At 45.7% G+C, this 25,177-nt stretch overlaps 1 protein-coding gene across 2 annotated transcripts in view; it reads right to left on the reverse strand.

Annotated features, from left to right (window-relative positions):
- The window catches only part of LOC310908641 (cystine/glutamate transporter-like), a 33,303-nt gene that overhangs the window by 3,161 nt on the left and 4,965 nt on the right, over positions 1 to 25,177 (reverse strand). The window contains exons 4-16 of one of the 2 annotated variants that reach the window (XM_083859874.1): positions 24,935 to 25,090; positions 23,644 to 24,014; positions 17,145 to 20,871; positions 11,615 to 16,618; positions 9,345 to 9,471; positions 8,473 to 8,588; positions 7,699 to 7,824; positions 5,211 to 5,310; positions 5,077 to 5,121; positions 4,765 to 4,888; positions 4,362 to 4,465; positions 2,377 to 2,473; positions 1,447 to 1,596 (exon numbers count right to left, since the gene is read on the reverse strand). In XM_083859874.1, coding sequence (XP_083716000.1) covers positions 1,447 to 1,596; positions 2,377 to 2,473; positions 4,362 to 4,465; positions 4,765 to 4,888; positions 5,077 to 5,121; positions 5,211 to 5,310; positions 7,699 to 7,824; positions 8,473 to 8,588; positions 9,345 to 9,471; positions 11,615 to 11,807 — 1,182 coding nt within the window. In that variant the 5' untranslated portion in view covers positions 11,808 to 16,618; positions 17,145 to 20,871; positions 23,644 to 24,014; positions 24,935 to 25,090. Of the gene's footprint in view, positions 1 to 1,446; positions 1,597 to 2,376; positions 2,474 to 4,361; positions 4,466 to 4,764; positions 4,889 to 5,076; positions 5,122 to 5,210; positions 5,311 to 7,698; positions 7,825 to 8,472; positions 8,589 to 9,344; positions 9,472 to 11,614; positions 16,619 to 17,144; positions 20,872 to 23,643; positions 24,015 to 24,934; positions 25,091 to 25,177 lie in introns of those variants that run through there. The other variant, XM_083859875.1, reaches the window with a different exon arrangement.

Raw genomic sequence — 25,177 nt, forward strand, 5'->3', positions numbered from 1 at the left:
CCTGCCCACAGCGGGGACCCCAGTGAGCGGGGCCGTCCAGCCCCAATGCCCGCAGCCAGCCGCCGCCGGAGCGAGAGAAAGAGGGGCCGGCCGCGCTCCCCCCAAGCCCGGCACGGGGAATCCCGGAGCCCCGCAGCCGCCGCCGCCAGAGCGGGAGAAAGAGGGGCCGGCCGCGCTCCCCCTAAGCCCAGCACAGGGAATCCCGGAGCCCGCAGAGCCGCCTCCCCGGCGTGGCTCCAGCCGCCATGCCACCCGCCCGGCTCAAGCCCAGTTGCAGAGAAGCCCCAAAGCCCGCACGTGGCTCAGCCCGCCCGCGGCCAGCCGCCACTGCTGGATTGCGCGTCCACAGGCCCGCAGGGCCGCGTCCCCGAGCGCACCCGGGCCGCCGCCCCGCTCCAAGAGGAGAGAACCCACGCCAGCCACATCTAGCAGCCCTAGTGCTGCCCAGCCCCAAAGCCTCCGAAACGCCATATTGGATACTATGAAAGCCTGCAGCCCCTGCTGCCCAGGCCAACCCCGTATGCAAATCAAAGACCCCGAAATGCATCTCGGGACTCCTTTTAACACCAAAAACCCCTTATAAAATAAAACTAAGTAAAATTGAAACGCACAGAAACCAATGCTAAGCTGTGTGGACCCTGGAGTATCGAAGGAGCTGATTTCTCCAGTTTTTCTTACTAGCTGTAAGTTAAAAAGACCAAACCAGAGATGAGACCCCCGGAGAAAACAGAAGAAACTAAGAACCGTGGGGTTATTCCCAACGAGAGGGGGGTTCTCCAGCTCTGCTCAACTCCCTACAGCAAAGCTGATAAAGACTCTCCTCCTCCTCCACGGCACACACGGGTAGCCAAAAACCCCTTGAGCAACTACTGTAAGAGCTGATCAATAAAGGCATTTTAAGGAGATTAATATTATCTCTGCCTATTTTTATTCATAACACACTGCATTACATGAGACAATATTTCTATACCACCAGATGATTCCTTCCAGGTCAAGTTTGGTCCCAGGACCCCTCCCACCCATGCTCCATTTCCCCCAAGCCTGACACCTTCCTGCTTCTCAGCTAGAGCTGAGACTTACCTACCACTGAAATAAGATCCAGGCAAGAGTCCCTTCTTGTAGTACACAAGAGATGAGCGAGAGGACTGCTCTCTGTACATCTCCCAGTTCCAAGTCTGAAACTTTGTCCCCCGTAGTAAGCAGTCTTCTAACAGATGCATCTGGTGACTCTGTAGAACTGGCTTTATAGGATTTAGCACATCTGGCTGTGTGGGCACATCAACCAATTTCAGGAGCTCCCCATAGGCATTACTAAGCAGGAGGGACTGAAACCCCTTAAAGCCTAAAGGCAACCATGGCCATGTAATGCTGTAATTATTAGCAAACCAAAGAGAGGAATGACAGGCCTGCCCATTCCTGGCAGCCAGGTATGTGCTGTGCATTTACCTTGAAGGGGCTGTGCAGCTCTGGGTGGCGGTGGCGATGGACAATCAGCCCGAGGGTGGCCAATCCTATGAAGAGCCATCGGGAAAAGCTGAAGAAGTTCAGTAGATGGTAGATGTCTCCGACGCACACCATGGCAGTGACCAAAGGGAACTGAGCATTATGAATATAAAATACAGTCATTAAAGCCATGGATCACCTTCCCCAACCCCCCTGCAACTACTTCACAGCTTCGGCATTTTGGAGATCACAGTGCTTTACAAAACATTGTCACAGACTGAAGGCAAAAAACCTAAAGACACTGTTCTGTAGTGCTACAGAAAAGAGTGATCATTTCAAGATCAGCAGCGTCTTCAATGCTTCATGTTCAAGCCAGGGCAATTAAAGCATGCCTGACCCAAAAGCCTTTTACTGCTGGTACACAGGCTATCTACAGTGAGATCTGCTAAGTTTTCAGCAGGTCAGCCAAGCTCCAACAGGCACTGCAGCACAGTTGGGATGGAGCTGGACCACTGCCATTAAAAAAAGCCCTGAACAACCAAAAACATGAGACCAGACCATCTCTACAAATGCTCATTCCCTGCATTTCCACCACAGCTGGGAACTTTCAATTTAAAAATAGCCAAAGCCTGGCAGAGGTATTTTCATAAGGCAATATCAAGCAACACCTGTGGCAGATGGTAGGGACTGTACTTTTAAAAAAGGTGTCTAACGTTATAAGGCAGGGACTTCAAGGTTGTACATTTGAATATCACTGCTGGCTTAAGGGGACTTAATACTTTGCAGCCATTTCCTGTATCCTGCCTTCTTTATTTTTCAGGGGGTAATTTAATGTCTCAACACCCCTTAAAACTCCTCAGTTTATCCAGTCCTTGCAAGAAAGCCAAGACAGCAAAAGAACAGAGCATGTCACACACAGCCAGATCTCCTTACCATTAACATGACAGCAGGAAGAGGGGTATGCCTTCGAATGTGGATCATGGAGAAGAGAGGAGGCCACTGCCCTTCCCTGGAAGCCACAAACAGAGTCCTAGGAAGAGACAGGGAGGCCTGTACATTAACATTCTACATCCACATTAGAAACGAGATCAGTCACTGGACTGACCTGAGACATCAAGACACCCACTCCCTTCCCCAGCACAGGTCTGCTATTCAAGCCCATAGTTCTGCCTTTAGCTGCACCTTCATAGAAAGTTTGGGTTGGGTTGGAACCCACTCCCCTGCCATGGGCAGGGACAGCTTACACTAGACCAAGTTGCTCAGAGCTCCACTTTGGGGGCATTTGGAAGAAAACCAAGGTTGAGTTCCCATAGCTCTCCCAAGACCAGTTCAATGCAGTTCAGAGCCCACCATCAGAACCACTGGCAGTGCCTCCTTTAGTGCCTCATTAGCAGAAACCTTTGGGCAAGTCCAAAGTGACCATGAATGAGCTGAGACTGGAAACAAGAATAAGAAAGTATCTTGCCATCAAAAAAGGAATTAATCTCTCTGTGAAAAGGAAGTGATCACAAAGTTCAGTCATTTATAAGAGAAGCTGAGTTTTTCAAAAGGAGACTATCAGCTTTGAAGCCTATATTCTTATATGTACATATATAGAAAAAATAAAGAGCAATCTCCTCAAATGACAGATGATTTCCAATCCTCTGGTCAGCTGTTGGAAAATACAGTTTGTCATAGTGCCAAGAGACCAGCTACACATAAGAACAGCTACAAAATGAGAGCAGAGTGTTCCTTGCCTGCATCCCTCCTTTGACTCGTGAAAGAGCAATTAGGGAGACAACAATCACATCCAATTTCACAAACTTAATATCCTCAAACAAACCATGCCAGAGCATCAGCTGGGCTGAAGCAGGGCCCCAAGCAGCTGGGGCACAAGTGTACAACTGGTTTTATTGCTGTCTCTGTGGCTTTGCAGGGGTGTGGCTGGCAGGCAGCCAGGGAGGCCCCATCAGTGTTTACATGGACTTCTGCAGTGATTATGTTAATGATGCCAGGATGGGGGAGAGAAGGTCAATAGAGGACACAAGGATCCTCTGTGCTGTCCAGAGACTTCTCATCCTCAAAGAAAGTCATTATCTAGAGCAGCTAATGGGAAGGATCATCCATACCTGTATTTAATACAGGAATTCAGGGTAATAAATCAGATCAGATAATTCATTAGCTTTCAGGCTATGAAGCGTTCCTTCAGATCAACTGATTTTTCCCTTTGCAATCAAAGTTGTGAAGCAGAACCCACAGCAGAGAGTTTGCTCAGCTCCACAGGACCAGCACACCACACTTCTTGATAAGGTCTGCCCTTCTCTCCAATTTCAAGGTTCCCATTAGGACACAGAGTATGGCAGACAGTGAAGCTGGCAAGTTTATTTTCCCATGGAACAAAGCTTTTCTTATTGCTATAACAAGATTTCTTGAACCTTGACTATTGCTTTAGGAATAGCCCATCCCAGTCACTGACTTCATTTCACTGTCTTCAAAGCAAAGTCCTCAAGGGAGAGTTTGCCTAGAGAGCCTCACAACAGAGGGACCCCATGCCCTCCAGCAGCACAGCTGGGTGAACCCAGTGAAAGAAGACTCAATCTCACTGAGCAGCTGCCAACATCAACAAAGCCTTCAGTTCACTAGAAACACTGATATTTCACTTCAAACTGGGGATTTAAACTGAAGGGTAGGGGAGAAGGTAAAAATCTTTGTGACCAAAGTATCTTTGGATACCAAAGTCTGGACCTGGTCAGAAATAGAAAATGTAGACTCTTAGCCAAAAGGGACCATCGTGTAGCTGACAACTGGGAGTCAAAAGCCTTGTTTTTCTCACAAGAGTAGCTAATATGCCACTGTGTGGATGGGTAGTTGCACAGGTTGGTGATGCTTCCCTCTGATTCGGCAAGCCAAAAGCATAATAGATCCTTAGGGATTGTGACCTTGAAAACGTGAAGATTCCTCCATTCATGGTTCCAAAGCAGGACAGTGCAACAAGGACAGGGACAACAGAGATCAGGCTTTTGAAGGCTCGTTGCACAAAGCTCTGCAGGAAGAGCAAACGTGACTTTAGGAAATATGTGGTGATCTCTAGGTGACATTAGGGTCAAAAAAACCCGAAATTTCTTTCATTGAAGGAGTAATATAGAAGTCATAAATTTCACCTTTTCTACTGTCGTCTACAGTTTATTTAGGCACGACAAGAAGAATTTAGTGTTGCCCAGTAATCCAGAGAAATTACAAAGCAATTAAGCATTTTATAGGAAAACCACCTCTGAAAGACTTGCCATGGTCACAACATAATCTAGGCACACTGAGGAGAGAACAATAGCAATGACAACTCACCACAGCCACAGCAGGAGAAGCCAGAACATCTTGTCTTCCCAGGACTGTGTAATAGGAGACGTTGGTGAGCATGTACCCCACAATTACTGTGATCACAGACACGATAACAGCCAGGGGGATATTTCTACAAGGAAGGGGAACACACAAAGAACTGCTATGCCTTGTTATGCACAGTATTACTGCAGATTTTATCTGGCAGTACAACTGATTGCAGTCAGGTGAACCCACAAAATTATTCCTCCTGTACTGCACTTGGAAAAGCTGCAGGGCCCCCAAGGCTGGTAAACCAGGGCAGCTTCCTCCCAGCCTTACCGTTCAGGTTTGACCAACTCTTCACGCACAAAGCTGGTCTGAAACCTGCACGATGGGAAGAGACGGGGTGAGAGTCTGAGCCACGCTGAGGGCACCTGTCTACCGCCCGTGGAGTGCTCTCCCATCGCACCTACCAGCCGGAGTATGCGAACATGCCTGCATAGAAAGCCAGGGGGAGCTTATCCAGAACCAGCGATTGTCTGTCAAAAGCATCCTGGAAGTTCTCGGTGTGGCCTGCAGAGGAGATGAACAATGGATGCAGAGCAGGAAAGTGTCAGAGACAGGCTTCCTTCCCTGTAGGATAACATCCCTTGTATCTCCTGCCCAGACCTGGGAACATTGTGATTTCCTTGGAGCAGGGTATTCAAATTCATTTAATTGCTTTAATTTCAGTGCTGTTGCTGATACATTTACATGTCCTACAGTGACATTAAAAAAAAATTCAAAAATCTATCCCTTGTCCAGCTATGGTAGGCGTTTCAGGAAGGGCAACAACAATAGCTAGTTGTTTCCAACAGACTCTGCTGTGGGAACAGATCATGGACATGAGGGGATCCACATTGTCCTCTCTTTTCTTTAGGCCCAAAATTAAGTTGTTGGATTGACCCCCATGTTCTGTCCCCAGCGCCCTCAGCAGCTGGACACACACTCCTCTTTGATGTGGTGCAGCCAGCGAGGCAGCTAACTCAGCTCTCACTGTGCTCTCTCCTGCTCCTGTTGCTGGAGCAGTGACCCCAGCCCTGTGCTGGACAGAGCATGGGAACCAGGCTGGAGGAGGGGATGGGAGCAGGAACCTGCCAGTCCAACCTACCACCACTCACCCACCCACAGGAAAGGACACAGAGGGTGAAGCAAATAAAATTTTCAAAGTAGAAGTGTCTCAGATATTTACCAACTCCCCTATTTTTCCTTCAAGCCCTCTGCTTGAAACAGAGCAAAACAAACATATCAAAACAAAACACAACCAAAAAAAAAAAAAAAAAACCAAAGTCAGGATTTTCTCTAAATAAAAAAAATATTTAGGGGAGAGAGAAATGCTGAATAGCCTCTCATTCTAACACAGTCAAAAGGAATTGCATTCCCAACATTTTCAAATTCAAGGGTTGGTTCCACATCTATGTCCAATTTCCCACAATAAACTGTCTTTAAAAGGTGAGCTGCATGACTAGTTGGGCTTCACCAGGCAAGGTACGACGTGGCATGAAGCACGTGGAGAAAGTCAGGTCACCTCTAGGGAGGTGCTTCTGCAAGAAGTTCAGTGACGAGATTTAGGCACTTGAGTTTGAAATGCTGGCCCAGCAAGTCTCTAATATAAGCCTGAGCCAAAGAGAAGTTAATGGCAGAGGAAAGGACAGAAGTGCAATAAAATAAAATAAAAAATAAAATTAAAAAAGCAGCACAAGGCAGAAAAATCAGGCAAAATTTTTTAAAAGCACAAAACTGATTTTTAAGCCCCAAACCAAAATGAAGTCAATTTGAAAATGTGTTTGAAGAAAACTAACCCAAAATGCAGGAGTGGGCCTACTGAGGGACTTTTTTTATGTTCTAAAATGATGGCTGGTAAGTGATGGCGCATGAAAAGGATTTATTGCCTGCAATGCATTAATGAGCAATTTACAGTCCCCCATGAGTCACATGAAATACAACCTCTCATACTGGAGTCTCTTGGTGAATTCTCCCTCCAGATGTCACCTGCACTTATCCTCCCCACCAGAGGACAGGTGCCAGGGCTCCAGATTGTCATTTGAAGGCATTCCTAACAATAATGGCTCGGGATCCCTAGCTGCAAGGCAGTCCTTTAGTTCAGAAGCGCTGCCAGCCCAGGGGGAGCTTTGCATGTTCAAATGAGCCAGCTCCAGGCATTAGAAAGAAACATGAACACCAAGCCCACTGCCTGTGGTGTTTTCTCTGCAGAAGAAGGTAATAGCATGAAGAGGGAGCAGGCTTCATCCCTTGAGTGGGAATGCCTTGGGCTTTTCTATAAACTGAGGCTTGGATTAAAGCCAGTATTCTTGTATCCTTCACAGAAGATACTACTGGTGGGGTTTTTCTCCCCCACTCTCCATGCGGGCATGAAATCCTGTACCAAGTTCACTGTAAATTCACTAAATTACTATCCATCTCAGTCTGGAGATAAAAAATATTAGCTTATGCCACAGAAGGGTTAGAGATGACATTACCAGGGCTCAGCTGAGGGCTGAGAACCCATTACACAGCTGTGACTGGCACAGGGGATGCTGTCGCATATCCTAAATGTCCATTGAATATGTGCCGCTATGGAAAGATTTTGAGCTACACTGGAAACAGGCAAGTCTGACTCCAAAGAAAGACCATCTGCAGAGGAAGGTGCCAGTATGACCCTGGGCAGGATCACACATCCTCTGGCACTAAGATCCACTAAATTTTGGTGAAAGCCCCAGCCAGCCAGGTGCATCAGCCCAGTGCAAGGTTGCAGCTTGTGCCAGCTACACTGGTCTCATCTCCCAGCTAATTCACATCTGGCACATGGACAAAGAAAGGTCCTGCCAGCTGAGTGGGCACCACACTTGTCACTTGGGACTGATAAAAGCCATGATGGGGGACACATCGAGCCCCCTCCCTCAGCCATGCAGTAACACCTACCCTGGGCCAGCAGCACCATCCCTGGGACGATGATGAGTGCAAGAGCCAGGAGTTTGACGACGGAGAGAGCCATCTGCAGCCGTGCGCTCCAGGTGACACTCCAGGAATTGAGGGCGAGGACTGTATCTGGAGAGAAAACAACACTGCTATAGCTGCAGCCTGAGCTCAACACACACAGGGAAAAATACAGCAGCTCTCCCTGCCCCAGGGATGCTGAGGGAAGGCTGAATCTTTATGCCTTAGAGAGGATGCCTGGGGTGAGAGATGTCAGAAAACATCAGTGTTTAGGAGCTGACTTATGCTCCTAAAAAGGAACAGGAACCTGATTCCTGCTGGGTGATCCACACCTGCCTGGGGGAAAGGTTTGGGACATCTCAGCAGCCCACTTCACAGCATTCCCTGTGCCAGTCCACACCAGTCTGGGGCAGGCAGGACAGCTTCACAGGCTAGATGCACCAGGAGAGGAGTCCAAAACCTCAAGCCTTACACTCACAACTCATGTGGCTTTTCCACAATTACACATGGAGAGCTTCTGCTCCCACACCTGGCAAAATCCCCCTACCTAGGGCTCCAGCTGGTCAACAGGGAGGACCATTCCTCTTCCTAGAGAATACAGTGGCCCAACGCCACGACCTTGAATCAGAACATTTTGGTTGGCTGAGGAGGTGAGACAGGACCCTTATCCCACAGCTGTCCCAGGAAATAACACCCCATAAGTGCTCCTAGTCTAGGGCAGAGGCCAGGATGGAAAATCCCATTACTGTTAGTACTTACAGTAGGCCAGGAGAGATACGAGCTTCACTGCAGGGACAGGGGCAGCACAGGGGGCGAAAAAGGGCTCCAGCATGTAGCGTCCAAATGCCAGGGAAACCACAGCACTGTTGGCAGGCCTGGAGTGGGGAGTGTGAGGGGAACCAAGAACGAACTGCTCTGAGGATGGCTGAAAAATGGCATGAGGTAAAACTGCACAAAACTTGGGAAGGGGAGCAAGTTTCCCCACCTGGCTTCATCCTCTCACCCATGCAGATGGTGAATTCCCATCGAGTTTTTCTCATAGGTTTTTCTCAGTAAATGGGTTAAAAACCACATGCTGCAAAATGATTAATTTCCAACTTGAAAGCAAAAGTTGAGATTAATCATACTGAGCAATGCAAGTGTAGTTCATATGTTCTGCTTCATCTAAGCTTACATGAAGGATACAGGTTATTGAGAGGTGAGGACTTCCTTTTTAATGTTAAAAAAAGAAGTACTTCACAATTTTATAAATTATTTAACTTGGGGCTAAGCCAGGAAGTTGTCTCCACTTTCAGAATCTGGAGAAACCAAAAATTTTTCACACTGAAAACAGAAGATCTGAAATAAATCTGGCATCTATTGCCAGTCTATGAAATACACCACAGCTCTTGGGGGATACAAACTGCCAGGGGAGAAGAGAGCTATTCTTCAAGTACAGAACACATTTAACATTTGTAACTATTTCCACATTGCATCGTCTTCCTTGTATCACTGAAAAAGCTTTAAATATCATTCAGCTTGTTTCTACTCTTTCCTCTACAAACTGTCTGGACTATTACCTGGTGCCACAACTCTTGGTATTTTAAATTATCACTGCATCCAGGATGTGGCAAGCAAACCAAATCTCTTACCTGATAGCAAAAAACTCTGCCCACAGGAATAAGAAGCTTGGCAGAGGCCCTAGTGTCTCCAAAATGTAGATATAATGTCCTCCAGACTTGGTGATTCTTGTTCCAAGCTCTGCATAACACAAGGCACCTGGAAGAGTTCAGGTAGAAATGTACCAAGTAAATAGCACCTGGGATTTTCCCTTTCTTGTGTGTTTTTTGGGGATTGAACAAATCCATTTAAAATAAGTAGTGAATGAGAGGAAGAAAAAGAGGTTTACCAGAACCACTTTTCCCTATTTCTGTGCACTACTGTGGTTTGAAGTAAGTTTTGAAGTAATTGGCTTACCTGACAGGTGGAAAGGAATTCTCTATTTTGTGGTTAATGTTACAACATTTCAATGGAAGCTCGGAAGAAGAGTGTGTGATAGAAATGCTGCACAGAGCTACAAGAGGTTTCCCTTGAAAGATACCCTGGATTCTTGCTTCTCCTCACAGTTAGAGTGGTGAAGTGGTGTTTACAAAGCAGCTATAGCAGCTCAGCCACAAGCCATGGCTGAACTGGTCATTCCACTCATGTTTTTGATCCCAAGCCACTTAGCTTGCATCAACATACAAATCCCTTCCCTCTTTTACATCCAGTGGTGACATGACCATGCCTCCAAGTCCCATGGCAATCATGCCGTATTCAGGTCATGCAGGATGGTGACAACCTCAGTGTTTCCTGCCTCCCTGTTGGAAAATTTGTGCAGAATTCCTGTTCAAAGCATCAAATATAGGCAGACAGCTCATCTTGTTTATTCCAGTGTGTCCCTTTAAATGCTTTGAGTATGCATATAAATGTGTTGCTGAACTCATGCAATGGGACTTGTATATATGCCCCACTTGAAAGAAAAAAAAAGCACAAAAGAAAGTGGGCCTTTTAAATATACTGCAAAAAAGTGTCAGAGAAATTATCGGGTGAGGTCATCAAGTAGATAAAAGGGAAGAGCAAACCAACAAATCCAGCTACAAAATGCCATCACTTGATAGAGGCTCCCAAGGCCCTTCCAGCAGAGTGTATCAAAGGATGCTGTAGAGGGAGAAACCTTTGCAAGTGCAGAACTTGGCTATGTGATTAGCACACACATTATCATTTACTGCTCTGCTTGGTTAAAAGAAACACCATGCTCACATTACATTGTCAGCTTTTCTTTAAGCAGAAGTGCATAATTCACCAAAAACCAATATAATGTGAAATATTGGTACACATATGCTAAGAACAAGAACAACTCATTGTCCTATTAACAATCAAATGTCCCAATTTCTAAACTTGCATGTACGTGCCACAGTGTCAAAGTGGGGGTTTTTGGCATGGAGTACTCCTTTCTTGGTGTTTTGTGGTTGTTTTGTTTTGTTTTGCATTGTTTGTTTTGGTTTTTGTTTTTTGTTCATTCTTTCGTTAGTTACAACAGAAGAAGAATGCTAAAGTCACCCATTGTAATAAGCATCAGATTACTCTCCTGGACTGGGAGAATTTGCAGTTGTCCTAATAGCACCTTTAGAGAGTTTCTGAGATGGTGATTTTATACAGCTAATGAAAGGAACTAAAAGCCATGTGGTTTATCCACTGTAACTTACAAGAGCTATGTTATTTCAAAAGAACTAGAATGAAACTGTCATCAAAATGACAACCCTTTGTGAGAGAAGACCAGTCTTAAATGGCAGAAATCAAGCCAATAGTAACACAAAGAAAGTGGGACAGCATCAGACATACTCACACCATTTCTTACAGACACCCAACACCCACCCTGGGCTGGTGCATACCCTGCAGCTCCCCAGGCATTCTGCTCCAGCTATTCTCTCTGACAGAAAGCGGTCCCATGTGGCATACTGGGACTCTCTCTTCCTACTCTCTTCACAGTGTCTGTGGAAAGCACATCACAGCCCTCAGATTCCCTTTTAGGTGCCTACATGTCCTTTCCACCTTACAGAAGGAGTGCCCTCATTCTCTCCCAGTTTCCCTGGCAGAGACCATGCTGTCTCCATTTGCAGTCACGGTCACTCCCCTGCCTTGCACTTGTACAGGAGTCAATATTCACAGCCCATAAGTGCTGGAAGTTTGTCCATTACCCCAGGGAAATCATTTGAACTAAAAACTCCTAGTGACCATCCCCTGATTTCTTAAGCCTTTGTTGCAGTAGGAACCAGGAATTTTGGGTTTATTCCTCTCCCAGTTTTCTAAATATAAAAATGTGCAGGCTCCCCTCACCTCCCAGGTGCTTAAGCAAAGGCTGCCAAAGCTCAGCACTCACCAAACATGGAGAGGAGCCCACAGGAAAACCAGACCACCAGGGAGAAGCCCACGCTTCCGGAGTTTTCCAGTACTCCTTTGGGGGAAATAAAGATGCCACTGCCAACCATGCTGCCGATGAGCAGCGAGAAAGCCCGCAGCAAAGTTATCTTCTTCCTCAGGAAGATGGCTTCTTCTTTCTTGTCTTTCTCCATGGCTTTCTTCCAATCACTGGGGAAGGCCCCGCATTCAGGAGCTACAGTCTCCCAAGTGTCCTCAAGGCTCACCTGTAAGACAAGGAGTTAGGGATTCAAGGATCTTCTTTTCTGGAACAATTTTTTTTCAATTACCAGACAAGAGCTATTGAATCTGTTCTCCTCAGCTGCAGGAGGTACCAGCCAAACCACAGGTGCCTAGAACACCCTTGGTATCATCTCTCTCATCAGTACAGCTCCCAAGAGACACTTTAGGTGTCTTCTGCTTCTTCTTCCTGGCAGCACAGAGTGTTACATGCTGCATGCCAGCCACACCTCAGGATGATTCCCAAATTTGACTTTGAGTAATGTCATATAGCCCAGACTGGAACTGGCCAGTTTAGGGTTAATTTAATGGGATTGAGTACGGAGATACATTGATTTAAGCTCACTGGCAGAAAACAGATTTAAACTTGCAAACCTAACACTCAATACCTTGAGAATCTCTGAGGTTAGAAAAGCATTAAACTGCATTCATTGGTGCACCGAGAGGATTTAAGCTTTTTTAACTTCCTATCCACCCTTGCTGAATGAACTAGCCCTGATTTTCTCACTAGAGCTCCATTTTATCAGTGTTTCTTAATATAGTGTCAAGCTTTTATGCTTTCAAAGTATTGAAGAGTCAGGAATAATAAGCACTGTTTACAATAGTAAGACAGAACTTAGTCATTACTAACAGACATGCCATTTCTTCTATTAATATAAAACATTCCTTGGTGGTAACAGCAGCAGTGAAGTTTTTCCTAGAAAAGAAGGAACTTCAGACACTTCAGGGACCACGAGTTGATCCAGATTTAGTTCTCACAAACTGCAGCAACCTCCCACTTCTCCTCCTTGTCTCTCCTGTCTCTTTTTATCACCCCTAAATTGGCAACTTCACCAAGAAACTCACCTTTTGCTTAGGTAGGTAAGACAAATTCAGGTCAGTTACTACAGCCTAATTTGCTGTAACAAATCTCTCTGTAGTTGTCCTAATAGTAAACTAGACGTTTTACACTACTAATTATCCCTGGTAGAGCAGGTAAGACAAGTCTGGAGTAGATAATTTCACTCTTGTCCAGCCTCCTGCCACACATCCCCAAAAATGCTCATGCACTCAGCTTCAGTGATTTTTTTTTTTTCATTATTCTAACCAAGTAAATTGTATTATGGTGAATATTAGCCCCAGCCCCATGGCTTTGCAATATTATTGCAAAGTTACACTTTACATGAGACCCTATTTTATGGGTTTCTTGAATAATTCAGTAATTGCAGTAATTGCAAGGAGACACTGGTCACCTCTAGAAGCATACCTAAGCAGCCAGAAATTGTTTTCTTGGTAGAGAGAGAAAAATGCTCTCCTAACTTTGAGGGGACAACTCTTGTTACCATTCATTCACAATACTCCTTTGCATGTCCTGTGTAAACTCAGTGTAACCAAGGTCTTTTCTCCCTCATCCCCGTGTCTTTTCCCACCTGGAAACTGTCGGGAAGAAGCAGGGTTATCACTTTCCCTGCACACATATGACAAGCATATGCAGAAAGCCCTTTCTCCTGCCAGCAGCATGAGCTGGTTTCTCTGAGATTGTGCCAAGCCTGCGCAAGCATCTTCTCAATCAAACCAGCCAAGTTTAATTATTAAACCTCTAATGAGTCCCATAGGACTCTTTAAGGCTCACATGGGTCACATCAGCCTCGTCTGGTCCCACAATGCTGCTCCTCAGTCCCAAAACCTCACAAGGTTGCTGGAGACAGTGGCTCTAGAAGAGCAGGGTTAGATCCCTGGGAGCCTCCCAACCCCTCAGCTGCAGCTCCCTCAGACACCAATTAATTACCTTAACGTGAAATACCAATATCGTCTGGTATTTCTCAGCTGAAATGAGACCCAAACAGCATTCATTTGCAGGGGTGAAACACAGAGCCTCACCAAACTGAAACCAAATTGAAGAGAGATGCTGTGCACAGCTGTGTCTAAAGCACCATTCAGAGATAATTAAAAGTGCACTTATCTGTTTGGCTGGGTGTTAAGCAAAGCAGGTGCATTTACAATCCATCAGACTCCCATTTCTTGCTGGGATCCCGAAGCCACAGAAGACAGCGTCTCTTTGCAGGCTCTGAAATTACACAGAGAGAGCAGGGGAGGAACAAAAAAAAAAGGACAGATCAAATCAAATTTACAGACCAGGTTAATGATCCAAAGTAAACACAAAACTGTGTACTTCTGTCCCCGTGCACTTTTTTTTAAAAAAATTTATTTTAATACTACTGCCATGCAAAAGTACGTGGAGATAAAACAATCCATTCCAGTAAATTTGAGAAACATTAAATATATCAGTACTTGTCCCAGAAGTGATTGAAGGAGAAGGAAAAAAGGTGGAAAAGGGAAAAAAAATATAAAGAGTAACAGAAAGCTATTGAATAGAACTTCAAAGAGTCACCTAGCAGAGTCTACAGCCCAGAAAGACCATTCCTGCCCGCTCTGCTTTCCAGCTACATTCCAGCACCAGGCACATTAAAATTCAGGGATGTTAATCCTTGTGGCAATGCTTAAGAATATTCACAATGTGCTTAGTGCAAAGGAAACAGGCAAAGCTGCTTTCTGTTCACCCCTTTGACTTAAACGATAGGCTCAAATCCTTCTTGTCCCAAAATGCAGTACCTTTATATGAGAGAGATCAGCAGTCAGCAGGGCTGGAGAAAAATACTTCTCAAACTTATTTCACAACTTATCACATATACTGGATCTTTCTTTCCTCGTTCTTCATTTACACTGATTTTACTGTTGGTTTGGGGGTTTTTAGCTGTTAATCTTACCTCAGGAGCACTGGAGCATGGACAGAGAGGGAGGAGACAGGCATAAAGAGAGAATCATGTCTCTTATTCGTAGTGGTGTCTGGAAGCCCCAGCCAAGAGCAAGACCCACTGTGCTCAGCACAGAGACAGAGTGAATGTTACTCTGATGAAAAGCTAGTGAGATAAACAAGCAAGCTGGAAAAGGAGAGGAGGGAGACAGTATCATTCTCAGCTGGGAGCGGAGACCTCAAACGACGAGTGACCTTTCTCCTCCTATCACGCAGGGAGCGGGTGGCATCCCTGGGAAAACAGACTGTATGTACCTCCAGAGTCCCACTTCAATGACCTACCCCCTAAAAAAAAAAAAAACCCAGCTACTAGGGAATATTTCTAAATATTTACAGCTGTATTTTCTTTACATCTTCCATCAATATCATGTAGCCAAGAACAGGTTAGCCTCTTCCTTTTCGTACTGCAAAAGATGCAGGTGTCAAACTATTCCTTGCAGTTCTCACTATTTTTTTCTTTTTTAGTGCCAAAAATGTCACTCCAATTCAATGTCTACCACAAGGCACAGAATCTAACTAAATAAAATCAGCAGTGAATGGGAGCATTTTATTCATGCATGAAAGTAACATAAATAAGCTTTAATGAGGCTGGTGGTGGTCTGTTCTGGGAACTCAATCAGAAAATCTATTTAGGAGACCTGGGAGATGTTTGTTTATAGACCAAAATGAACACAAGAAACAGGCTGAAAGGACAAGACATTCAGCTCAACTTCTTTTCAGTGTTCTACATCTGGTTTGCCACCCTGGATAAGAAACCAAAAGGGACAGTAGTTAATAAATCAGGCTCAGGCTTGCAGCCCCAGATGTAGTAATAAATCCATGCAATTGCCTTAGGTGTAAATGTAAAAATAATTTCCATTGATTTCTCTTTCTACAGAGTTTCAAAATATCATCTTGTGAACTGTCTATCGAAAGACTACTATTTCCTAACATTTGTGTCTTAATGAAAAGGTTTTTTGCCTTGACAGCAAAATTGTTTTTGGCTCAGGCCACAGCACTTCTATCATCTCATTTAAGTATTTCCAGTTATCCTTCAGACAGGGGAAATTTTTCTGGAAAACAGGCTGATGGTATGGTCTGGACCTCTTGATGATATGAGGATGACCTTTTAATTGAGAACTTAAAGGGCTGAATCCACACTTTGGCTAAAAATTGGACTAAACCAAGACCAAGGTTTTCAAGCAGCTAAATTCCTGTTGGCTTGAGAATTCCTTCCTACTAGGATTTATATTCTACAGCAAGTTTAAAATTCGTCATTATGACCAGTCTGCCAAAGCAGATATTACAAATGGAGATGTTTTACAATGATAGTGTTGATTTATTTCCAGGATGCACAGATCATACAACATCATCTCACTTTTTTAGGTATCCCATTATAAATCTCCATTCAGCTGCCACAAGGAACTTCCACTTCTCTGTATCCAGAACTGATTTCCCATTAATGTTGTTGTGCAGGAACATTGGCCCTTTCATGAGTATTTCTTCCACACATGTTGCCAGTGACACACAAAAAACAAATCTGGAAAGATGCACACATGATTAAAAAGTACTCCAGTCTTCTTCTACAGCACCAGCTAGTAAAGACCGTCAGAAAAGTGCACTAGCATCCCTGTGTGATAAACTGTCATGATTCCTAACTTTTTTGCAAGCAGGAGCAGGGAACACCCAAAGCACTTGCCTCCCAGTCCATCAGATCCAAAGGAGCCCAAACACCCACAGTACCAGGCACTGGAGTACATGAATCCTAGGAAAACAAAGAAACAAAACACTTAACAAGAGACTGTTTCACATGGTTGTGTTTCCTGAGGCTATCTTGGCTCTACATTATCTCTACTGGGACTCAGTGCAGGCAAGTGTCCCCAGAGCTTTGTTCTTTTATGGACAGTCCTCCAAGTAGCAAGCTGTTTTCACTCTCCAGATCAGACCTCCTCCCTGGAACAAGACAATTTGTCCTATTCAAAACTGTTTTCTTAGCTGCGTAAGACAGAACACAAACAAAAATAAATCTAAAGGTTTCTAGCAGAAGACACCCAACAGAGAAGTCTAATGTAGCAAAGTACAGCCAAACTTTCCCCAAATGAGAATTCTTCTCAAGCACTTCAAATTAATATATATATATATATATATATATATATATAGAGAGAGAGAGAGAGAGAGAGAGAGAGAGAGAGAGAGAGAGAGAGAGAGAGAGAGAAATATCCCCCCTCATTCTAATGGCTTGTGGCACTACATCAGTGCTGAGGTCTCAGAGTTTGTCTGCCTTGGACCTGGAGTTGGGCAGTGCCAATGCTCAACAGCTCTTGCTCCAGCAGGGAAAATTCCTCCATGAACCAGGCCTTTGTTTTACCTTAGACCTTGGCTGAGGGCTATAAAGGACACTGCCTCCCAACCACTGCCTGGTGACTTGGGAAAAACAAGTTTGAGAGACTCAGGCTGCTCTGTGGGGGATGTTACTCACCCCTGGGGCTATTGCTCTGCAGGGCTGCTATGGTGGGGTGTTTATCAAAGCCAGTATTCCCATCAGCAATAGGCCAATAGCAACAGCATCCAGAACCAGGTAGTGCTTTAGAGCTGCAGACTAATCCCTAAGTCTCTCCATAAATATTCTGCAAGAAAAAGACACATTTCCTGAATGGGAGAAAATGCCAAAATGGCCAGGCTCATCACCAGCTTTGCTCACAAAGAGGTAATTTCTCACTAATACCAGCTACTTTATCCTGCTATAGAGACAGCTCTCTCCTGGTGAAACTCCTACTAGAGTCAGAAGAAACCCTCTGCTGCTGTTGCTGTTGTTAGATGGTGGGCCCCATCAATGGAGGCTCCTGATCTACCCTGCTTTAACCATCTGGAATAGAATCCTTTGAGAGCTGACTGAAGTAATAAAATTCCTCTTTCCATATTGCTTCATATATTACATTAGTTTCCCCCTTCAACTCACTGCAGGGCTGATGATTAATCACCTCAGGCCTCTAGTTCCCCTCAGACTCGACCTCAGAGCCTGGGTTTGTTCCTTCTCTTCCCACCTTCAAGGAATTCAAAAGAAAATTTAAACATTAAAGAACAACAACCCTTTACACCTGCACCAGTCACTCACTTTGATTGCTACTCATGGTCTAATCCACAGTTAAACCTCAGTGTTTTATGCTAACTCACCCACTCTGGCACCCAACTCACACACAGCCCAGCCTCTGCCTTGAACATACCTCTGGGTGGGGGGAGTCTCTCCTTTTGGCCTTTCTGCTCAGCTGTTACTCATTTAATAAAATATAAGCCAAAAATATAATTATGCTGGAAGGAACATGTTTCCTTGTTAGGCCTTTTTGGCTCTTATCCAGCAATTTTCAGGCAATGGGGATTTATATTTTACTACACAGAGTTTCAGATTAATTCCTTACCATTTTCCAGGCCTCTGATGGAAGGAAGGGGAACAAGAAGGGTTTTCTCTGACCTCTGCCTGACCCACCATGAGACAGCACAGGAACTCACGTCCTGGTCTGTCCTGGGTCACTGACTTGTAAAAAGACAGCATATGCCTTTTTATATAATATGGCACCATATCATCTCAAGCAGTGCAGTGCCTGCCAGGTTCCCAGAGCCAGAGGGATGGCACCACAAACCAACCAAACACCTAATAATTCATGGGGAGTTTTTTCACATAACATACAAGCCACCTCCATTTTCACTTGTATTTAGTGAGAATCAGATTCTAGGAAAAAGCATGTCAACAAAACCAGATCAACACGTTCACTGGGAAGGTTAAGTCAACACAAGGCTATGTTTATTCAATTTTAATTGAAGTGCAGTCATGGAAGCGTCTTCTGGGAGGGATCTCTGGGTGCCTCTGGCCCTGTCTCCCATACGAAGCAGGATTGTTGCTAACACTAGCTCAGATCATCCCTTGCTTTGTCTAGCCAAGTCTTAAACCCTCTCCAGAGTCCCTGACCTCTCTTGGTAACCTGCTCCAGAGCCACATCACTGTCTTGTGGAGAAGCTTCTCACAAAGGCCACTCAGAACATCCCAACCACTGCTTGTGCTCCTTATCCACAGCCATGTGATCTATCACTCCAGAGGCTTCCAGGAGCTCACCCTCACAGATCAGCTCATAGCAGCCTTTTGTGATGGTCTTTGCCAGCCCTCTCTCTCCAGCAGCCAGGGCTCCACCAGCTCCCACTCACTTCTTTTTGGATTTCCCTGAAGTCTGTGGACTCAAAACTGCTGCAAGTTGTGACTGCTTAAGTGCAGAGAGCTACAGGAAATGAAAGGCACCAAGTGGAGATTCCCCTCCAGCATGTCTATGATGTTCCCTGAGCCCCACACTGAAATGACCTCCAGCCTTAGAAACTCTATTTTTAGCTTTTTTTTTTTTTTTCCTCCTTTTCCCATCCTGGACTTTGAGCCTCCCTATGACCTTGTCCGCATGATTGCATCATTCACGGCAGGTAAGGTCAACATGAATAGAAAGAAGTAAAATCAGTACTTTCACACAGCATGCCAGCAGCTGGGAGAACCTGCAGCCAGCAGAGATTATGGACCCAGTCAGGTCTAATAAAGACCTGCATCAGTGGAGGGGCAGGAACTACAACTGTGATTACTCATGTTGAGACAGAGGTCACTACATCCCCTGCTTCACAGGCAAACCAGAGCCCTGTGGGCTGTCTCAGGACGAGGTTTCTCTTGTGTATAGCACTGAGCCAGGGCAGCCCAGCAAGGCTCTACTGCGGGCTGCACAAAACAAGAAATACCATGTGTTTACTTTCCTTTGTCACTGTAGCCCATCACAGATGCATGGAGAGAAGAAAGGAGGTGTTTCCTTTACAGGACTTGGCTGTAGCCCTGTGAGGCACTTGGATTTGGGGTCTCTGTGGCCAGTACCAAGGAGTCACCATCCTGAATATGGAAGATCTGAATTCAGCTCCCCTTCTGGATGCCTTAAAACAATAGCAGCCAGTGTATCTCTAGCTCATGGCATCACCACATGGCTCCATCTTGGGAGTCCTTGCTGTGCATGCACCAGTGATTCAAACCTCTGCTTGTTTCTGTCCCCAGCTGACTTGCCATGTGAGACAAGGAGAACAAGGGGACTGTTGAGGGCAGCTATTGCTCACCAGAGTGAGGTGGGACAAGGAGACCGCTTGCCTGAGGAAGATCATTGCTCTGGCAAGGGCTGCAGCACTGTAAGCAGTGCTGGCTGCCTCATGGGATACCCTCCCCTTGGCATCAGTGCTTTGTGAGAGGTACCTCATGCAAGTGAGAACATTGCAAAATTCAGGACATCTGTACAAATTCCAGACTGATGCAGCTGCTGAAATGTAACTATGAAAAATTCTAGTAATTGAATTAAGACATTACAAAACATCTAAGGAGAAAGAAAATAAACTAGCATGCTGTGAGGTATGTAAGCACGTAACAGCCTCCACATGTTACTGGGACCAGCACAGTCTGCACCAGATGAGGCACTCCTTCCAGAGATGGAAAAACACTGCCAAGGGGAGCAGCTACACAGCTGGGGCCAAGCCCTTGTTCCCTGCCACAGTGCTGGCGAAGCACGTGGGCCTCTATTGCCACACAAAGATGGGTTTGTGTGGCAATACTCAGGGGCTCAAGGGCTCTGGCCACAGTCTGGGCTTCCACACTTGTCAAAGCTTGGGACTGAAACATAATCAGCTGGGATGAGTTAACTAGATGGCAGGAATACTCCTCAGCCCTGTTCAGAATTGGACCTCTGGGCCACCAGGAGTGTTTGCTTTCAATCAGCAGATGCTGAGCACCCCCACACTTCACCACCACTACCAGGAGCTGCCAGTCCCCGCCAGCCACTTTCCACCCCACTGCAGCCTCTGATAACAGCTGACCTGGCCCTTTGGTGCTGAGCTCTGGGGAGATTCAGGGACCAACAAAGAGGGGGGTGATGGTCAGTGTTGCTCCCTGGACTCACCAAAATGGCCAAGGTTGTCAAACCATCACCTTCTCCTTTCCCAGTGTGTCTTTGGCTGCCCCCAACAGGCATCCTAATACCAGTTTGGTGAAAAAAGCTGGGGAAAAGTTACCATTCCAGATCAAACAGCTCAGATACAAGCCCCAACTCAATGGGTCATGCATTATACAACTGTACTCACATGCAAAACACATCTAGCCTCTTGCTGTACTTTCATAGAGCACATCCAGAAAGAAGATGTAACGTATCCTGCATATCAGTGGAGACAAGACAGTAAGAGCCATATTAAGAGATTATCCCACATGCATCCAACTGTTTCTACTTGACAGGTACAGAGCAGGTACTCAGCAGCAGGTACAGAGGATATCAAATCACTATGTTCTGAGAATCCCTGTAACTCTTTCATCCCTCCCCAGCCACCTAGCACTCTTTTAGGTGAAGGAAAGGTGAAGGAAAAGGATTCTTGGGTTTTTCCCCTTCCTCCCCTACACTCTTTTTGTTTTATCCTGAGAAATTTAAGAAGATGCTAGCAGAATGCTACAGACATTCCTCTGATGGAGAAGCAAACCATAATTTCAGTCCTAAGACGTGGGAAAGCTAACTAGTCTTTCCACAGGTTTCAGCAAGCTTCAGGTAAAGACCTCCAGGGTAAGGAAGGAAAGAAAACACAAACCCTTGCACTTTGATCACACCCTCAAGAAGTGAGAGGCTTGGGATCCTCGAGGTGAAGCCCTTGGGCATGCCCTGTCCCCATGCCATGTGAAGACAGCGTGAGCCAGCAGTGACTTCCGGCAGCGACTGCTCCCACCCAAGCGGGATGCCTGCAGATGGTTACTCCAGGAGGCCTTGGAGACAACTCGAGGGATTTGCTGCTGAATCAGGCTCTCTGCAGCACAGGCAGAGACCCCGCTGCTGGTACAGAGCCCTGCAGCTGCACGAGGGCTGGCATGGGGCGCGCAGCCCCCACGGACAATGGCAGGGGACACGGGCCTGTCGCTGCCCCTCGCTCGCTTCCAGCCCAGGCAGCACCGCAGGCTCCCCTCCTCAGAAACAGGCACTGCAGGACAAACCACAGGAAACATGTCCTTTTCTGGGACAGAAAGGACTTGTTGTACAGCACACGCCGTAGATGTTGGAACACAGAGGAGGGGTGTAGATTTGGCACTTGAGTGCGAACACTATGTCCCTGCTGTGCCACATCACTGGCTGCCTTAGCCTTAAATATTTTGGTTATTCATCTAAGAGTACATGTTCTGAAATATGTAAGTGTCAGGCTTTTCTGGAAGCTCTTCAAATGCAAAATGCCTTGGTTCTTCCTCCCAAACAGCTTCCACCTGTAGGGAAAGACAGCCTTGTCACTAAAAGCCTCATTTTCAGCTGCCACCAACTGTTTATTTCTGCAAAGCGAGCAGCTAGGGCCATTTTTCTTCCTGCTTTGCTGTAGATTCTTCAGAGCAAGAAGTTGTTGAGCATGGAGGCAGAATAGACCTTGGCCAAGCTCTGTGCATGCTGCAGCAATGCATATGTGTACATTCTCCTTCCTTATTTTGCTCCAGAGCAAGTTGTCTTAAAAAGAACTCGGGGCAAGCACAGATGCAATGCCGCCCCCCCACCCAGGTTTTGGTGTCCCCTGAAAAGCCCAGAGCCCATGCATGCCAGCTCAGGTGTTTAATGTCCCACAGGAATGCTGTGGGAAGGGCAGGACCTTTGTGCATCTTTGTGACAGGATTTTCGTTTGCTGTGTTTCCAGAACAGTTCCTCTCTTTTGGTAGATAGCAGGGGTGGGTAGGTAAAGCTGCTTCTGAGGGAGATACTCCCTCTCAAGTGTCTCACTTCAACTGGGAAAGGCAGGGAAGACACAAGTAAAAGCAGCATCTCTAGAAAGGGAATCAACAGGGGAAACCCCAGGAAGATGGGGGAATTAGAGATTAAAACATCAAATTGAAAAGGAACAATAAATCCCTGTTGGGGAATATAAATGGGGGGTAGAGTAGGAACAGAATGCAGCTCAGTAATGAGGCAGATGGCATTCTCTTTGGGATCTGCAAATCCATTTGGGCTCTCTAACAGGCAAAGATGCCACACCATCCAGAAATCAGCTTGATACATGACCTGCTTTCCCCTCTGCTTTCAGTGGCAATAGCTGCTGGAAGGAGCAGCCCGGTAAAGCCCACCTGGTCCAGCAGCAGCAGTCTGGCTAAGGCCAGACTGCTCTCACAGCCAAATCCCTGCAGCATCCCTGCCCTACTTGGGCCACAAAGACAGGGTGACAGCTGGGCTCAGTCTCACAGGCAGGGCCCCAGATATGAGGGGCTCTCTAAAACCATTAAGGGCTGCGGGCATCTGGCAAAGCATGATCTGCAAGATCTTTGGAGTACCAAGACTGGGGCTTCTCCACCAGGCAAGATGTCTCCAGCCATGTAGTTTGTATCTGTAAGGGCTGCAGGCAGCAATGTAGAGAATTCCAGGACATGACACCTTTGGAGCAGGGATGTTTCTACCAGCCATCAGCACTCGTGTTCTGGCAGCACCGAGGCATTCTTGCAAAACACGCTAAGGGAAGGAGAGGAAGGAAAAACAGCAAGCTGCAAATGCTCACATCTAGCCCCCACCTCTCAGTTCCCCGTATTTCATTAGGCAAATAATACACAGGGTCAATAGCATCAGCCTCTTTCCTGGAAATAAAATAACTACAGCCAACTCTCAGGCTGCCAGGCTGGGGACCCGGGGGTGCAGCACAGGTCCCTGCTCTGCAGTCAGCTTCTTTTGGTGACTTTAGCACAGCATTGCCTCCATGTCTCTCCTTTGCTTTGGGTAACACATGTGTGTGAAAGATGGGGCAAGAGCTCCCACCAAACATTCGGTTTCCTCATAAAAACCTTGGCAGAAGTGTTCAGGAATAAATGGGTACCAAGTGGTGCATCAGCCCTTTGAAATGCACCCTTCCCATCAGTTGACATGAGGTCTCCTTGACTAGCAGTCAGCTCACAACATAGGTAGGGGAACAGGTACAGATCTCACCTAACAGCATTTTACAGTGTTCCTTCTGATGCAAAAGAGTTGAGACTGTGCCACATGCAACAATTGTAGACTGGCATTGTGTTGCGGCTGTGCTTGCAAATGCACAAATGTACTTATCTCCTCCTTGGCTGCACATCCATTATGTGTAATCACCAGTTTTTCATGGACCATCACAGTTAGTTCTTGCATTTTCCTCTCATGTAGAAGTCTTCATCACGCTTTGGGCTCAAGCTCTCTGACTTTTCACAACCCACCTCTGGCCCTTTATTTGGCTGTTAGCTTACAGAGGGTGCAGTGTTTCTGGCTGGAGCTGGCATTGCACACAGCATTAAGAAAAACCCATCTGTAAGTCTGCATGGTCAGGGCATTTTCTGAAAAGTAACAACAAGTAGGCAGGCATTGTTTAAAATGTATCTCAGACCTTCAGTCACTAAGGTGCTCTGCTTTATCAATCTTGCCCCTGTGCTTTGTGCTTTTTGATGTTCCTTTTCACAACATGAAAAGATGCTTCAAAACACCTCTCTGTCCAAACTTAAAAAAAAGCCAACCAACCAAACAAAAAAACCCAAAACAAAACAAAAACACCAAACTAAAAAATTGTGCTCCAGTCATAGAAATGCCATGCAAATCCCCGTGAGCTGATTTTTTCCAGGGAAGTTCTTTACATCTAATGCTGCTGATAGAAAGTCAATATTTAACAGAACAGATGCCACAGAGATACACTTCTGTTTCTGGAAATAAACCTGAAGGCCATATTGGACATGCCCCCTCACATCCCCAGTATGACAAACTAAGCACATGGCCCCAAGGACAGCCACAACTGGATCTCAGAAAGCTGGGTTTATCTGCAGATGGGTGAGGAGACACGAGCAAGACTAATTCAGTAAGTTGCAGTCCTGAAAAACTGTAGTAATTCCAGGGTCTATATAAACATTCTTCCAAGAGACACTGCAAAATCGAAGGGGCAAGTGCAACACCAACTTTCTTCAAGTCCTTTCAGTTAGGAAAACAAGTTGCAGAGCAGAGGTTTTCATAGTTTAAAGTAGTAATAAACTGCCTTCAGGGGTAACAATTCCTCAGTCCAGCTGAACAGCACATAGCTTTCTAGAACTGTTGAGGTATGGCATATGTAGATTTTGCTGGGAATAATTTCTTTTCCTCTTCTTTTGAATTGCCTCTAATCTTTTCATTTTAGTGACAAATAGATTGCAAGATGGATCCCAGTAAAGAGATATTTGAAATTTTTCTTTCTTTTGACACTCAACACTCACTTTAACCAACAACCACAAACCTGCAGAAAAGGTTCTCATCCGTGCTTCCTCAAGGAATGAATGCCTAAAAATTGATGATGAGTTTAAAATCCTTCTGAATGTTTTACTGCATGCACAAACACTTATGGAGCAAAGTAGGCATGAGGAACTCTGTCAGGCAACCTGGAGCAGGGAAGCTGCAGGGAAGATCAAAGAACCAAGTGAAAAATAAAAGGTTACACATTACAGAAGGAAACCCAGCAGGAAGATGCATTTGCTCTGCC

This window comes from Zosterops lateralis (assembly GCF_965231275.1).
Source record: "Zosterops lateralis genome assembly, chromosome: 4".
NCBI lineage: Eukaryota > Metazoa > Chordata > Aves > Passeriformes > Zosteropidae > Zosterops > Zosterops lateralis.